Here is a 15232-nt window from a genome sequence, read left to right as displayed (position 1 = left end):
CAGTTCGAACCCCGACCAGTAGGAACGGCTGAAGTGCCCTTGAGCAAGGCACCTAACCCCTCACTGCTCCCAGAGCGCCACTGTTGTAGCATGCAGCGGTGCGCTTCACCTCACTGTGCCGAGTGTTTCACTAATTCACGGATTGGAATAAATGCAGACCAAATTTCCCTCACGGGATCAAAAAGAGTATATATACTTATACTTTTAAGAGGAGAGGCTCACTGTAGCGCAGTATCAGTGTGGCCAATTACACACACATGCCGAGGCCCAACGCAACTAAAGCATATTTGAGACCCTTCACTAAGGCATATTTGAGAGATCCTTCACTAAGGCATATTTTGGAGAGCTCACCCAGCTCCATACAGGCACATTTGAAAGGTAGCACCTCCTTCAGGAAGGCAAAAAGAGGATCACAGACCCACCAAAACACTCACCCTTTACACAGTACACCCAACTTAACATGCCTGGTCACAGCACACACGAAAAAAGTATATATATATATATAAAACACTTTATTTCAAAAAGGACAAGATCACCATGCATATATTAAAATGTACAGCCTGTAAAAGTGCCACACACACTATTCTGCAGCCTTCTTTCCTTTGGGGCCCTTAGCTTTGGCTCCCTCTGATTTGGCCTCCGCGTCCTCTGCTGCCTTCTGAGTCTTGGCCCCCCTCTTCTGTCCGGCAGGCTTCGATTCGGCCTCCTCTGAAGCCTTGGCGGCCTTTAGAGTCTTGGCCTTGGGCTTGGCGGGACCTTCCCCGGCCTCTCCTGCAGCCTTGGCCTTGGGCTTCTTTGCAGGGGCCACCTTGGAGGCAGCACCACCCTTAGCCTTCGTGGGTTTGGCATCCTGGATAGAAAACGTAGTCTTAGCCAAATGCATTTAGATTCAACAGTCTTAACCAAATGAATCTTCCCATGCTAGATTCAACAGTCTTAGCCAAATGAGTCTTCCCATGCTACAAACAGTCTTAGCCAAATGAGTCTTCCTATGCTAGATTCTTCCCATGCTACATTCAACATTCTTAGCCAAATGAATCTTCCCATGCTAGATTCAACAGTGTAATAAACTCTAGCTCACTTACAGGATCCTTTTCCTTCTTTGTAGCTGGCTTGGATTTAGCTTCCTGGAGAAACAGAATTTTAATGACTGACACTTAAAATGAGACCATTAAAAACACTGCAGACAAACATGCAGAAACATACAATACTTACAGAAGCATCGGTTTCCTTTTTTGAAGCAGCCTTGGTCTTTTTCACCCCTATAGAAACACATCCAAGCAATATTAGGACCAAGCGTAATGCACAGTTGGTAAACAGAAACACAACTGTACAATCACTATAGGTCCATCAAATCAGTTCTATGGGTTCACTTCTATAATTGAACACAAGAGCCACCCTCAAACATTGCTTCTGCCCATGCCCTTCCTGAGGGTTCCCCTCAAACACCCTACATCTCATCAGGCTTGCAACCCAAAATGCATAGAACATTGGACACCTGCTTCTTATAACAGTGATTCTTAAACTAGGGGTCGCCAAAAACTTCCGTGGGGTCGCCAATTATTTTCTGTATTCAGTCTGAAATTATTATTAGGTGAAACAAAGGAAAACAATATTGGCCTTTTTCTTATTTACACGCAGTTAAGAGAAGAGAGAAATGGTTTCGTCTTTCAACGAGATCTGGTTCAGCCTATGGGCTACTGGTCCGCTGATAGAAACAATGTAACTATCTGCTCCACTACGCAAACTCAACTTGTTCCCGCTATTTTAAGTAAAACAAAACAAGACATAGGTAGCCTACTAGCCAAAATGGACAGGTGGCTGCTTAAAAAAATGAAAAAAAGCTCGGAAGTGCCATCTACCAGTGCGTCTGCTCCGTGATCCTCAGATGGGACAAGTCTACAGGCCGGTGAGAATAAAAAAAGGCGCGTCGGCTTTATCAGAAAGAATTTCTGAAATATGGATTCACTTGCCAAGTTAAAGATAACCTCGACCACCCACAATGTGTGATTTGCGGCGATGTTCTGGCGAATGAGAGCTTAAAACCTGTCAAAATGAAACGACATCTCAAAATACAGATGTCGGCTCAGCAAATCTCGTGTCGCCGTATGCAGCATTCCTCCTAGAATTAACTTGCTATGTTCACGGAAGCATGCCCACCCTTCCCATTGAAACTGTTAAAGATAGTAAACCAGAAAAGGGAAATAAAAAAATATTGTTATTATCGCCATAAATATAATTAATGTAACGTTGTAGGCCTATGTGTGTGTGCGTGCTTGTGTGCGCGCGCGCTATACGCACATAGCGCTCTGATCTGATATGGCGGCAGCCTACACTTGTTTAATCGTGATTGTTTGGTTTTTTTCGGATCTTGTTCATATGGAGTAAATAAAACAAATGACTTTGCTTTCTAGGTTTTGCTTGATTTAGTTGTTAACGTTTGAGGGGGGTATTTGAGTAAGGACTTAGAATGGGTTTGGGGAAAGTGGGGTCGCCAGACCTCGTCATACTTTTTTGTGGGGTCGCCAGACAAAAAGTTTAAGAACCACTGTCTTATAACATTAGATACCTGGTTCCTGGTCCTTTGACTCTTTCGGTTTGGGTTTTGTTTTCGTGGCTTTGGTGGACTTCTGTTTATTCGGATCTGCGTTTTCCTTTGTCTTTGGGACAGGCTTTTTAGCCTTACTTTTGACTGCAACCTTACGGCACATCGAAGCAAATACAGATTAAGAAAAATATACTGTCTGTTATAATGATGCGACTCAATCAAATTAGCGAAACTGCGAAAGATGTTTACATAAAGCGTCCGTTCACTTACTCGGAATTTGCCCTGAGCGCCAATTGCAGTTGAATTGGCAGGTCGCACCAGAGCGCCCGACTCCAGCCCTTTGGAGAGAGCTCTCCGCACCATGTACTTGAGTCTGATCGGGTCCACCGAGGGGTACTTCTGAATGATGTAGGTGCGCACCGCCTGTGCGGAGACGCCTTTACGCGAGTCCAACTCTTTCAACGCCTCCTCCACCATCACCATCGCGGACGGGTGGCTTTTAGGCGCTGTAGGTGCTTTAGGTGCTTTATTAGATCCACCGCCATCTAGAGAAGACAGCCAAGAGAGAAAAAACACAGGCTACGCATATAATCACTGAGCATCCTAGTGAAACGTGGTAGGCAACACGGACGAGGAGCACTTACCAGTTTTGGCTTTTTTGGTCTGTTTAACCTCCTTTTCTGTGTCCATTTCTGGCTCTGCAGCTACTTCGTCTTTGACTGCCGCGGCTCTTTTTGGACCCATTCTAGTATTCCCGTTTCACACAAGCTGCGATACAAACATCGAAATTCAACTGACACAATGACCTCTGACCTCTTTTATAGGCCAATCACAGAGCGTGGCTGCAATCACCTGTCTGTCATCAGTGCTCAGGTGGGTCGACTTGGTTTGTAGGCTATGAGTAGGCTATCATTCGGAACATAAAATATAAGCTTACGATTAAATGTCTTTATTTTATAATGACTAAATGATGCAGTCTTCTTTTATTTAATGTTTTTAGCATCGAGGTTTGAGAGTGTGGTGTGCTGAAATTGTCACTATAGGGGTAGTTAATTGTAGTAAAAATCCTCCAGGACTTAAAAACTGTGCTCTTCATCATAGATGTGCTTTTAAGTATTAGTTTATTTGCATGTATAGTGTATGTAAATCGGATCAGATAAACGTGAAGTGGGATGACTTTCCAGAATTTTCTAAAATAGATGTTCAGACAGATGCTAGTTGCTGAGAACAGCACCATACTCAAACACCCGTCAGAGCGGTGAGTTGGCTTTGTACATTTTGAACTGCACGATGCAATTTGTTATGGTTGTGGTTATATGATTTAGCGGACGCTTTTGTCCAAACGCGCTTACAAATACAATCAATACAATAGTTAAAAATGAACAGTGAACAGTTTTAAAATGCTGGTAAGATGACATTAAGGACAATAGCAATAATATAATGTCAATGCAATATTAATGATCAATAGTCTATGAAAATGAACAAATATACAAATATACAAACCATAACTCATAAGAACAATTTTTAAAAATGAAGTGTATGCATCTAAAGAGTGATGATATGAAATGTTGAATGTTTTTCATAGTATCAGAGATGATATAGCCTTGGACATTGCTTTGATTTCCATGACTGCAAAAAAAAAATTGTTCACAGGGTAAGAATTCCTAAATTAATTTAGTTGACAGTTACAGTGCTGCTTGATAGTTTGTGAACCCTCAGACATGGTAAGTTGTTTTTTTGCAAAAAATCTAAATAACCTTATTTAATCCACATCCAAACCCCAATTTGTAAAGCTTAGCTTACCTTCCAAATAATAGACAGAAACAAAAGAAAGTTCAATTATATATTCAACATAAGTGTCTCAAAATATGACATTAGCAAAAGTATGCGAACCCATGTAGTTAATTTCTTGTAGCACCTTCATTTGAAACCACTCCTTCAACCAAATGTCTTCTGTACCCATTAATTGGCATTGTTGATTCCTGTGGGTGCCTTGGCATTGTTGATCCCTGTGGGTATGCCTTGGCACTACAGTGGTTTTGGTGGATTTCCTCCCTCTTTTAATCATGGCTGCTCAAACCCTTTCCAAAGAAAGTCTGTTTGATTAGTATGCTTAACTGATTATTTCAGCACCCAAATATGTTTTACATTAATCATTTACCTAGCTGACTTTACCAATGCAGCTGGGGATTCACTCACTTGCTTTTTAAGGAAGATCTTGAAACGGTCATTCATGCTTTTATTACCTCACGTTTAGACTACTGCAACTCACTATACACAGGCCTAGCCAGCAATATAAATTAAACAGACTCCAGTTAGTCCAGAATGCTGCAAGACTCCTCACTGGCACCAAAAAGTTTGAGTACATAACTCTAGTTTTAGCTGAACTTCATTGGTCCCCTAGACATGTCTACAAATCAGAGGGGACCGAGCCTTTTCTGTAGTAGCCTTCTGTAGTATATATAAATATATATATATATATATATATATACGCTTTATTCTTATCTTTGTGTATTTATCATTTAGTTTTATCATTTTAGTCTCATAATTTATTCTAATGCTTTGTTTTACCTCTTTAAACTTTATTTTAAATTCTGTTTTATTCTATTCTATATTATTTGACTTACTTTAATTTTACACTGTTATTGCTAACTATATTCATGGAGTTTTGCACATTTGTTCATGTATCTTCAAGGTTTATTGTTTCTGCCTTCCCTACTGTACCTGTAAAGCACTTTGGGTCAACTGTTGCTCGTTTAAATGTTCTATACAAATAAAATGACTTGACTTGACTTGACACTTACATTAATAGTACATACATTAATTCCATGTTTCATGATTGTTTTGGCTTCTCACGCAATTCCCTCTAAACAAGTACATGCATTTGATAAATATACACACCTGACAGTTCATATTTAAAAACTGGTGATAAAATAAGAAAATCATGATAAAACAACAGAAAACTCCAAACTGTTTAAAGGGTTCATACTTTCAAGCAGCACTGTATGTGTGTTCTATGTTGATGTGTTGTTCTGCAGGGAGCATTATGATGTCAATTCAGACAAACAATGGCATGGAATTTAGAATAGCATCAACCAATCAGTTCTGTCAATCAAACAAACTGCATTCTGAACTGATGTATGACAGGTATGAGCCATATTTTGTACTCTCAGTCTAAACCAGTCTCAGAAATATCAGAAACAGATCTGTCCAGGGCTGAAATAGGGATCTCTCTGTTTGTCTGAAACAGATCTGTGCAGGGCTAAATGAGGGAGCTCTGTCTGTTTCCCGTCTGTGCCTTGCAGTTGATGGCCAAGCACGCAGCACTCACAGCATGAGGGACGAGGACAAACCTCAGCGTCCTAAAACGGCTCTTGCTAGCGGAGGCTCGAGCAGGAGTCGCACCATTCGGCCACTACTGAGGCAGACCTGCTGGGCTCCCCCTGTCCCCTCCACTCCTCACCAGACTGGGGAGGGCCCAAGGCACAGCACCGCGTGTAAGCTCCTTCTGACAATGGGACGGTGGGCGGGTGGGTGGGTGTGGGGGGAACTTAGTTACTTGGTAGATTATGTTAACCAGAGAGACTTATGGGGTATTGCGTATGCAATGCTGACTTTTCTCCGTTGACTGTTGACTGTCTATTGGCTATTGGCTCTGTATCAGGAGCTATTATGTTCATTTGTTCATCTGTGCTTGTTAAGGTACTGTATACATGATGATATTCTAAATTCCATGGCATTGTATATATATATATATATATATATATATATATATATATATATATAACATAAAGCCCATTGATAAAGACAATGTTACATTTTAGGTGCCATTTCAATGAACTTTATTTGAACTGCATGTGTGCATGGCGTACTCATACAAACAGCTGACAGCCAGCCCTTACAGTTGGCAGGTGGCTGATTCCTCCCCACAAGGGGGGTGTCTCAAGACTGACCCAAACATCACCCAATGACCCGGACACACGTCAGGTTGCGGCCAGTGAGGATAAGCAGGGAAAAACCCCATGGTACGTCACTCTCCTTAAGGAAAAGGTAAGACCTCTCTGCTAAGACCTAGGGCTCTATCATAGTATGTGATGCTGAATAGGGCTCTATCATAGTATGTGATGCTGAATAGGGCTCTATCATAGTATGTGATGCTGAATAGGGCTCTATCATAGTATGTGATGCTGAATAGGGCTCTATCATAGGAACTGTAGCATGTGATGCTGAATAGGGCTCTATCATAGGAACTATAGCATGTGAATAGGGCTCTATCATAGGAACTGTAGTATGTGATGTAGTATGTGAATAGGGCTCTATCATAGGAACTATAGCATGTGAATAGGGCTCTATCATAGGAACTGTAGTATGTGATGTAGTATGTGAATAGGGCTCTATCATAGGAACTGTAGTATGTGATGTAGTATGTGAATAGGGCTCTATCATAGGAACTGTAGTATGTGATGTAGTATGTGAATAGGGCTCTATCATAGGAACTGTAGTATGTGATGTAGTATGTGAATAGGGCTCTATCATAGGAACTGTAGTATGTGAATAGGGCTCTATCATAGGAACTGTAGTATGTGATGTAGTATGTGAATAGGGCTCTATCATAGGAACTGTAGTATGTGAATAGGGCTCTATCATAGGAACTGTAGTATGTGATGCAGAATAGGGCTCTATCATACACACACACACTCCATCTAGGTCCTTAACATCTGCATCCCAATCACTTTTGATTGTCACATGGTCTTGACTCAAACCAAAAGGAGCCTGTGCGTTGCTGTCTCTTCACCGAGGCCTTGGAATAATCTCCCAAATGACCTCTGACACGTCTCAACCCTAACTACGTAACCTTAAGAGGCACTTTTGCCATTTAGCATTCTGGAGCTGGGGATGGAGGACATTATTGTGTCATTGTACGCAAATTCTACACATTTGTGTGTGTGTGTGTGTGTGTGTGTGTGTGTGTGTGTGTGTGTGTGTGTTTGTGAATGTGGTTTGGTTTCTCTTTCTCTTTTATTTCAAAGCACTTTGGTTTTAAATGTACTATATAAATTAACTTTACTTTAATCACTCACTTCAGACAGACTAGCTTGAGATTTCCTTTCCATTCACTTTGCCTGCAGGAGCAGGCTCTGCTGGTGCTGGCCAATGAGATCAGTCGGCTGTCCGAGGAGGAGAGCGAGAGTGTGAGGAAGGACAGTGAGCTATGTGCCCTGCGGGAGGCGCTGCAGCACGAGACCCAGCAGCTGAGACGCACCCACGAGAATGTGGTCCGAGCCCAGCTGAGACGCACTCACGAGAATGTGGTCCGAGCCCAGGTGAGACGCACCCACGAGAATGTGGTCCGAGCCCAGGTGAGACGCACTCACGAGAATGTGGTCCGAGTCCAGCTGAGACGCACTCACGAGAATGTGGTCCGAGCCCAGGTGAGACGCACTCACGAGAATGTGGTCCGAGCCCAGGTGAGACGCACTCACGAGAATGTGGTCCGAGCCCAGCTGAGACGCACTCACGAGAATGTGGTCCGAGCCCAGGTGAGACGCACCCACGAGAATGTGGTCCGAGCCCAGGTGAGACGCACCCACGAGAATGTGGTCCGAGCCCAGGTGAGACGCACTCACGAGAATGTGGTCCGAGCCCAGGTGAGACGCACTCACGAGAATGTGGTCCGAGCCCAGCTGAGACGCACCCACGAGAATGTGGTCCGAGCCCAGGTGAGACGCACTCACGAGAATGTTGTTCGAGCCCAGCTGAGACGCACTCACGAGAATGTGGTCCGAGCCCAGGTGTGGTGGAGATGCATATTTCAGAGCATGGTAGTGCAGTTAGAGTGTGTTTAAGAGCATATTTCAGAGCAGTGTATTTAGAGTGTGTTTTAGAGCATATTCAGAGCATGGTAGTACATTTATAGTGTTTTAAAGCATATTCAGAGCATGGTAGTGCATTTAGAGTGTGTTTTAGAGTATTTTTAGAGTATGGTAGTGCATTTAGAGTGTGTTTTAGAGCATATTCAGAGCATGTTAGTGTATTTAGAGTGTGTTTTAGAGCATATTCAGAGCATGGTAGTGCATTTAGAGTGTGTTTTAGAGCATTTAGAGTGTGTTTTAGAGCATATTCAGAGCATAGTGAGATTGTTGCAGTGCTGCTGTTCCCACCTCATGGCTGCCACAGCCTCATCCTCCCTCTGCTGGCCATGTTTGGTATTGCAGGCAGAGCTGATCCTGGACCTGACAGAGGAGGTCAGGCGGCTGCGAAGCGCAGACAAGGAGCTGCAGCAGAAGAACCAGCTGATTGCTGACCTGCAACAGGAAGTGACATGCCTGCAGGAGGGGTCGCTCTCGCAGAAGGACCAACATGCATCTGGCATACACCAGGAAGACGCCCTGCATCTACAACAGGAAGTGACCTGTAGGAGGGAGGATCCATCAGAGTTGGAGGAGCCCTCCACTGACGAAGCTACTGCATTAATGGAGATGGAGACTAATCAAGAGGCATAGAACTGTCTCTTTTCTTTAGTTATAAAGCTGGACTCTGGATGAATGAATGTGTGGGTGAAAGGTAGCCTGGAAAATCCAGACCCTGATAATCTAGAAAGATTAAGGGTCTGGCCACGAACAATGTAATGGCCCAACTCGAGAGGCGGCAACAAGCATGCAATCTCACTGCACGCAACTGGACAACACTAGACCATGTTTACATGTTTACATGTTTATTTTGGACTTCGAAGCAATCGGATAAACCTACGACCAATGTGTACTGTCCTCCAACGTTGCAGCGCTGTCTTCATCAGTTTAGATGGTTTCCTGGTTTAGCTGGGCTCTGAGGATGAGATTGGTGTGTGTTGATCAGTAAGAGCATGTGTGTGTTGATCAGTAAGAACATGTGTGTGTTGATCAGTAAGAACATGTGTGTGTTGATCAGTAATAGCATGTGTGTGTTGATCAGTAAGAGCATGTGTGTGTTGATCAGTAAGAGCATGTGTGTGTTGATCAGTAATAGCATGTGTGTGTTGATCAGTAAGAACATGTGTGTGTTGATCAGTAAGAGCATGTGTGTGTTGATCAGTAAGAGCATGCTCACTGAACTCTGAGGATGAGTGGTGTGTGTTGATCAGTAATAGCATGTGTGTGTTGATCAGTAAGAACATGTGTGTGTTGATCAGTAAGAGCATGCTCACTGAACTCTGAGGATGAGATGTGTGTGTGTTGTCTTCATAGAGGTCTCCACTGTGTCAGTCAGAAGTACATTGTCAGTGTGCAGGAAATAAGCTCTATAGCTGATCAGTAAGTTTGGCTCACTATTGAGATGTGTGTGTTGGTGTGTGTGTTGGTGTGTGTTGTATTGTGTGTGTGTTGGTGTGTGTTGTTGTGTATGTGTTGGTGTGTGTTGTTGTGTGTGTGTTGGTGTGTGTTGGTGTGTGTTGTTGTGTGTGTTGGTGTGTGTGTGTGTGTGTGTGTTGGTGTATGTGTGTTGGTGTGTGTGTGTGTTGGTGTGTGTGTTGGTGTGTGTGTTGGTGTGTGTGTGTTGGTGTGTGTTGTTGTGTGTTGGTGTGTGTGTGTTGGTGTGTGTTGATGTGTGTTGGTGTGTGTTGGTGTGTGTTGATGTGTGTTGATGTGTGTTGGTGTGTGTTGTTGTGTGTGTGTTGGTGTGTGTTGATGTGTGTTGGTGTGTGTTGTTGTGTGTTGTTGTGTGTTGGTGTGTGTGTGTTGATGTGTGTTGTGTGTTGGTGTGTGTGTGTTGGTGTGTGTTGATGTGTGTTGGTGTGTGTTGTTGTGTGTTGGTGTGTGTGTGTTGATGTGTGTTGGTGTGTTGTTGTGTGTTGGTGTGTGTGTGTTGGTGTGTGTTGGTTTGTGTGTGTTGGTGTGTGTGTGTTGGTATGTGTGTGTTGTTGTGTGTTGGTGTGTGTGTGTTGGTGTGTGTTGGTGTGTGTGTGTTGGTGTGTGTGTGTTGGTGTGTGTTGGTGTGTGTGTGTTGGTGTGTGTGTGTTGGTGTGTGTTGGTGTGTGTGTGTTAGTGTGTGTGTTGGTGTGTGTTGGTGTGTGTTGTCTCCAGCCGCGCCAGTCAGAAGTGATCTACAGTGCGGGGGAGGAGCCCAGTGAGACGAGAGACAACGACGAGCTTGCAAACGCAGAAAACAATCTCATCGCAGCCCTGGAGAGAGCCAATCAGACGCTGGAGAAGGAGCTGGAGGAGGCCAGGACCAATCACAAGATGACCTCTGGTACGACAAAAAAAACTCTCTGATGCAATTTCCTATTATAATGAGCTTGTTCAAACCCTCTGATGCAATCTCTTATTATTATGAGCTTGTTTATCCATAACAGAAGGCTCTTTGCATGGAACTTCCTTGGTTCTCTACAGGCTCTCTCTGTTCTATGCACAGAATCCTGTCTGTGAAGGAACACAAGCTCCTCACTGTTAAGACGGAGCTGCAGGACATGAAGAAGGAGTTAAAAGACCGGATGACACAGTTACAGACCATGTCCCGCAAGGTACGAACCCCACACCTGAAGACAGCTACAGACCATGTCACCACAGTTACAGACAGCTACAGACCATGTCCCGCACAGTACAACCCCACTCTCTGAACCCGAGGGGAAATACAGAACATCTAACAGTCCTTGACCAACTCTAACACTCCTAAACCAGCGCTAACGGTCTTGACCAACTCTAACACTCCTTAACCAGCGCTAACGGTCTTGACCAACTCTAACACTTCTTAACCAGCGCTTAGGGTCTTGACCAACTCGAACACTCCTTAAACAGCGCTAACAGTCTTGACCAACTCTAACACTCCTTAACCAGCTAACGGTCTTTGACCACCTTTAAGCGTACTTAATGGTCCTTAGCCTCCAAGAATGACCACTGAGGCGGCATGTCCCTTTGTTTCCCAATCCCACGCTTCAGTTTTCCTGTCTGCGGGATGTAAAGATGAGAGATGAGCTGATGATGACCTTGGAGAAGGAGAACTACTCCCTGCGGAACGTAAGAATTCGGCTTAACTCACATACACTTCCTGTTTAGGAGGAAGGAAGCCTGGGCTCTTAACATTACAGCTTTTGCTTCTGAACTCAAGCATCGGTCTTCTGAATTATTTGAACATCACGATCACTGACAATCATCAGCAGGGTTTCCAGGCTTTTTCTTCCTTTTAATTTAATTTAGTTGATTTAATTTACTTTCTGTTGTATGTGTAGGCCTGAGATAATTTAAAATCTGTGAAATACAAAAAAACTAAATCTGAGTTGTTGTTGTTGTTGTTGTTGTGCTGCTGCTGTGGGCCAGCTGGTGGTGAGGCTGCAGGAGGGGTTGTCCAAGAGGGAGCAGAACGAGCTGAGGATGCGTAAGCAGGTGTGTGAGCTGGAGGAGGAGGTGCGGGCAGAGAAGCTGCAGAGGAGCAGGCTGAGAAAGGAGGCGCAGGTGCACGAGCAGCTCGCCAGGGAGCTGCAGCTCAGCATCAACTCCTCACAGGTGTCTCTGGAGCAGCTGCAGTCAAAGGTATGCTACGCCAGAGACTTTCTAATGAGGAGACACACCACTCAAAAAATACTCCATAGAAATGCATGGGGCTAGTTTGTCACGCCAATATGGCCGTTGTCTACACATATCCCACCCCTTCCTTGGCAAAACGTCGACATGTGAATACATTGAGCCAATCATATGGTTTGTTGTGAAGACATCGTGCCAATCATGTGTTGTGATCTCGCCGCTGGAGCAAGATTGGTGTCGTGAAGCCTTGCGCACGCGCAGTTCGACCCAAAGACTGTGCCCGATGAGTGCCCAAAAAACGTTGGTATATGGCCGCCCAGTGGAGGGACTTGCTTAAAAGGACTTTGGCTACGCTATGCTAGCACTAGTAGCTATAGCTCAGCATCAACTCCTCACAGGTGTCTCTCCTCTGCAGTCAAAGGTATGCTACTCTATGCTAGCACTAGCCTCTATAGCTCAGCATCAACTCCTCACAGGTGTCTCTGGAGCAGCTGCAGTCAAAGGTAGGCTACGCTATGCTAGCACTAGCAGCTATAGCTCAGCATCAACTCCTCACAGGTGTCTCTGGAGCAGCTGCAGTCAAAGGTATGCTACGCTATGCTAGCACTAGTAGCTATAGCTCAGCATCAACTCCTCACAGGTGTCTCTCCTCTGCAGTCAAAGGTATGCTACTCTATGCTAGCACTAGCCTCTATAGCTCAGCATCAACTCCTCACAGGTGTCTCTGGAGCAGCTGCAGTCAAAGGTAGGCTACTCTATGCTAGCACTAGCCTCTATAGCTCAGCATCAACTCCTCACAGGTGTCTATGGAGCAGCTGCAGTCAAAGGTAGGCTACTCTATGCTAGCACTAGCCTCTATAGCTCAGCATCAACTCCTCACAGGTGTCTGTGGCATAGACTGTATATATAGAACTATGAAATTATGCAGAAGTGGTCGCCAGTTGTAGTCATGTATGTATGCAGTACAAGAGTGATGTAGTCACGTGTGTGGTTCTGAGTCTCTGCTGTGTGATGTGTCATGTCATGTGCCCCAGTATGAGTCATGTAGTCACATGTCTGTGGTTCTAGCTCTGCGCTATGGTGTGTTGTGTGTGTAGTTCTAACTCTGCGCTATATGGTGTGTTGTGTGTGTGGTCCTAACTCTGCGATATATGGTGTGCTGTGTGTGTGTGGTTCTAACTCTGCGCTATATGGTGTGTTGTGTATGTGGTTCTAACTCTGCGCTATATGGTGTGTTGTGTGTGTGGTTCTAACTCTGCGCTATATGGTGTGTTGTGTGTGTGGTTCTAACTCTGCGCTATATGGTGTGTTGTGTCTCCCAGTATGAGCGGCTGCGTGTGAAAGTAATCCAGGCCGTCTACTCAGCTCCTGGCACCAAACCCCCTCAGAAAGACATCAGCGATGCAGCCATATACTACACCATGCAGGTAAGGCTAACATGCTCTACTCCCCTGCCATATACTACACCATGCAGGTAAGGCTAACATGCTCTACTCCCGTTTAATCACAGGAAACATCAACACTTTGGATCAAGTTTCATTTGTGTCAGATCAGATATGGGTCTGTGTGGTCTGTCAATCATATTACTAGAGTGCCTTGCACACGTCAATTATATTACTGGAGTGCCTTACACACGTCAGTTAAATTACAAGGGCCGTTTGTCCCCAGAGTATCTTGGGGCCAAGTGTCTTGCTCAAGGGCACAACGGTGGAAGCTGGGACACAACCCACAACTTGTCAGGCTACTAGATGCTAGCCCAACTCCTTAACCACTACACTAACACTGCCCAATACAAACGCCACACACACCGTCCTGTGTCATGACAAGGTTGCAGTGAAATCACCAACACTGGATCATGAGATGCTGAGGAGATGTTAATTTATTTTAACGGTTTTTATGTATATTCCCACTTCAGAAAATCATTGATGACCGGTCCAGGTTCCACCAGCGGCTGGTACAGAGAGGAGACAAGGTTCCCAGTCTGGCCATCAGCGATGCTGCGCCAAGCTCCAACGTACTCGGATTATGAACCCCAATTTATGTCTATTTTGTGAGCAAGACGATAACATGAAATAAACCGTGAAAGAACCTGAAACCTGTGCACTTTCAAGATTAGTTCTCTCTCCTCTGGAGTGTTCTGGAGTTGAGCTTTGGAGCGAATGTTTAAACTCAGCTCATCAAGGTGCGACTTAAACAACAAACAAATGTAGACAAATGTTTGTGACACAAATAGATACTTTCCTGTAAATACTGATGTGGAAACTCCTGATGTTAAATCTGCATTAACTTTGAAATCATTGGTCTAGCCTAACCAATCACATTGATCAGGGATTCCTTACACTTCGGCTAAACTTTACAAACTGACAGTAAACCGCATCGGCAGTTGGGAAACAATGTATGTTATGGTTCCAACGGCAATTTTTGATGTTTGCAGGCATTGCTACTACCTCCTCATCCCCTGCTGACTGGCCCTAGCTCCTCATCCCCTGTTGATGCTGATAGGCCCTACCTCCTCATCCCCTGTTGATGCTGATTGACCCTACCTCCTCATCCCCTGTTGATGCTGATTGGCCCTACCTCCTCATCCCCTGTTGATGCTGATTGGCCCTACCTCCTCATCCCCTGTTGATGCTGATTGGCCCTACCTCCTCATCCCCTGTTGACACTGACTGGCCCTACCTCCTCATCCCCTGTTGACACTGACTGGCCCTACCTCCCTGGGGCCTATTGCACAAAAGCAGAATTAAGACATCCGGGATAAGTTACTGAGCTGCGCTCAACGAATCCAAAACAAGAGCGTACAGGCTTAATTGGTTGCACAACGAGCAAGCCAGGATGAGCAGACACGGATTCATCAAGCCAGGTGAAACCTATCTTATATAAGTGCGCGCTCAAGGCTCCCTCAAATAGACCCCGCCACCGATCACAGATTCACTGATTCACCATGGCAACTAGAGCGGCTTCATTGCTTCTTCTACGGTGTGAAGTAGTGTTACGGCCCTGCTGGTCATTCCCAGTATTACATCTTTCCTAACGCCTGTTGGGGCTCTGCCCCTTGGGTCTGTGCTGCCTTGCTATCATCTGCAGATCATGGAGTGCCCATTGGTGCTGGGTAATGGGTGTTGCTATAAGCATGGAGTGCCCATTGGTGCTGGGTAATGGGTGTTGCTATAAGCATGGAGTGCCCATT

General features: G+C 44.8%; 1 protein-coding gene across 1 annotated transcript; it reads right to left on the bottom strand.

The window, feature by feature from the left end:
• Nucleotides 1-551: 551 nt before the first annotated feature.
• LOC143101371 (uncharacterized) lies at nucleotides 552-3301 on the bottom strand. Its single transcript, XM_076264664.1, has 6 exons — nucleotides 3193-3301; nucleotides 2819-3093; nucleotides 2570-2699; nucleotides 1216-1262; nucleotides 1086-1127; nucleotides 552-850 (listed from the first exon to the last, which is right to left on the bottom strand). Exons 1-6 carry the CDS (start codon nucleotides 3290-3292, stop codon nucleotides 581-583), a joined length of 864 nt encoding a protein of 287 aa, XP_076120779.1. The 5' UTR covers nucleotides 3293-3301; the 3' UTR covers nucleotides 552-580.
• Between the last annotated feature and the right edge of the window lie 11931 nt (nucleotides 3302-15232).

This window comes from Alosa pseudoharengus, unplaced genomic scaffold (genome assembly GCF_046254945.1).
Source record: "Alosa pseudoharengus isolate Yale_2024_CS ecotype anadromous, Long Island Sound unplaced genomic scaffold, YU_APseudo_1.1 YU_APseudo_1.1_scf_34, whole genome shotgun sequence".
Lineage (NCBI taxonomy): Eukaryota > Metazoa > Chordata > Actinopteri > Clupeiformes > Clupeidae > Alosa > Alosa pseudoharengus.
This window is presented reverse-complemented; position numbering and strand designations above follow the sequence as displayed.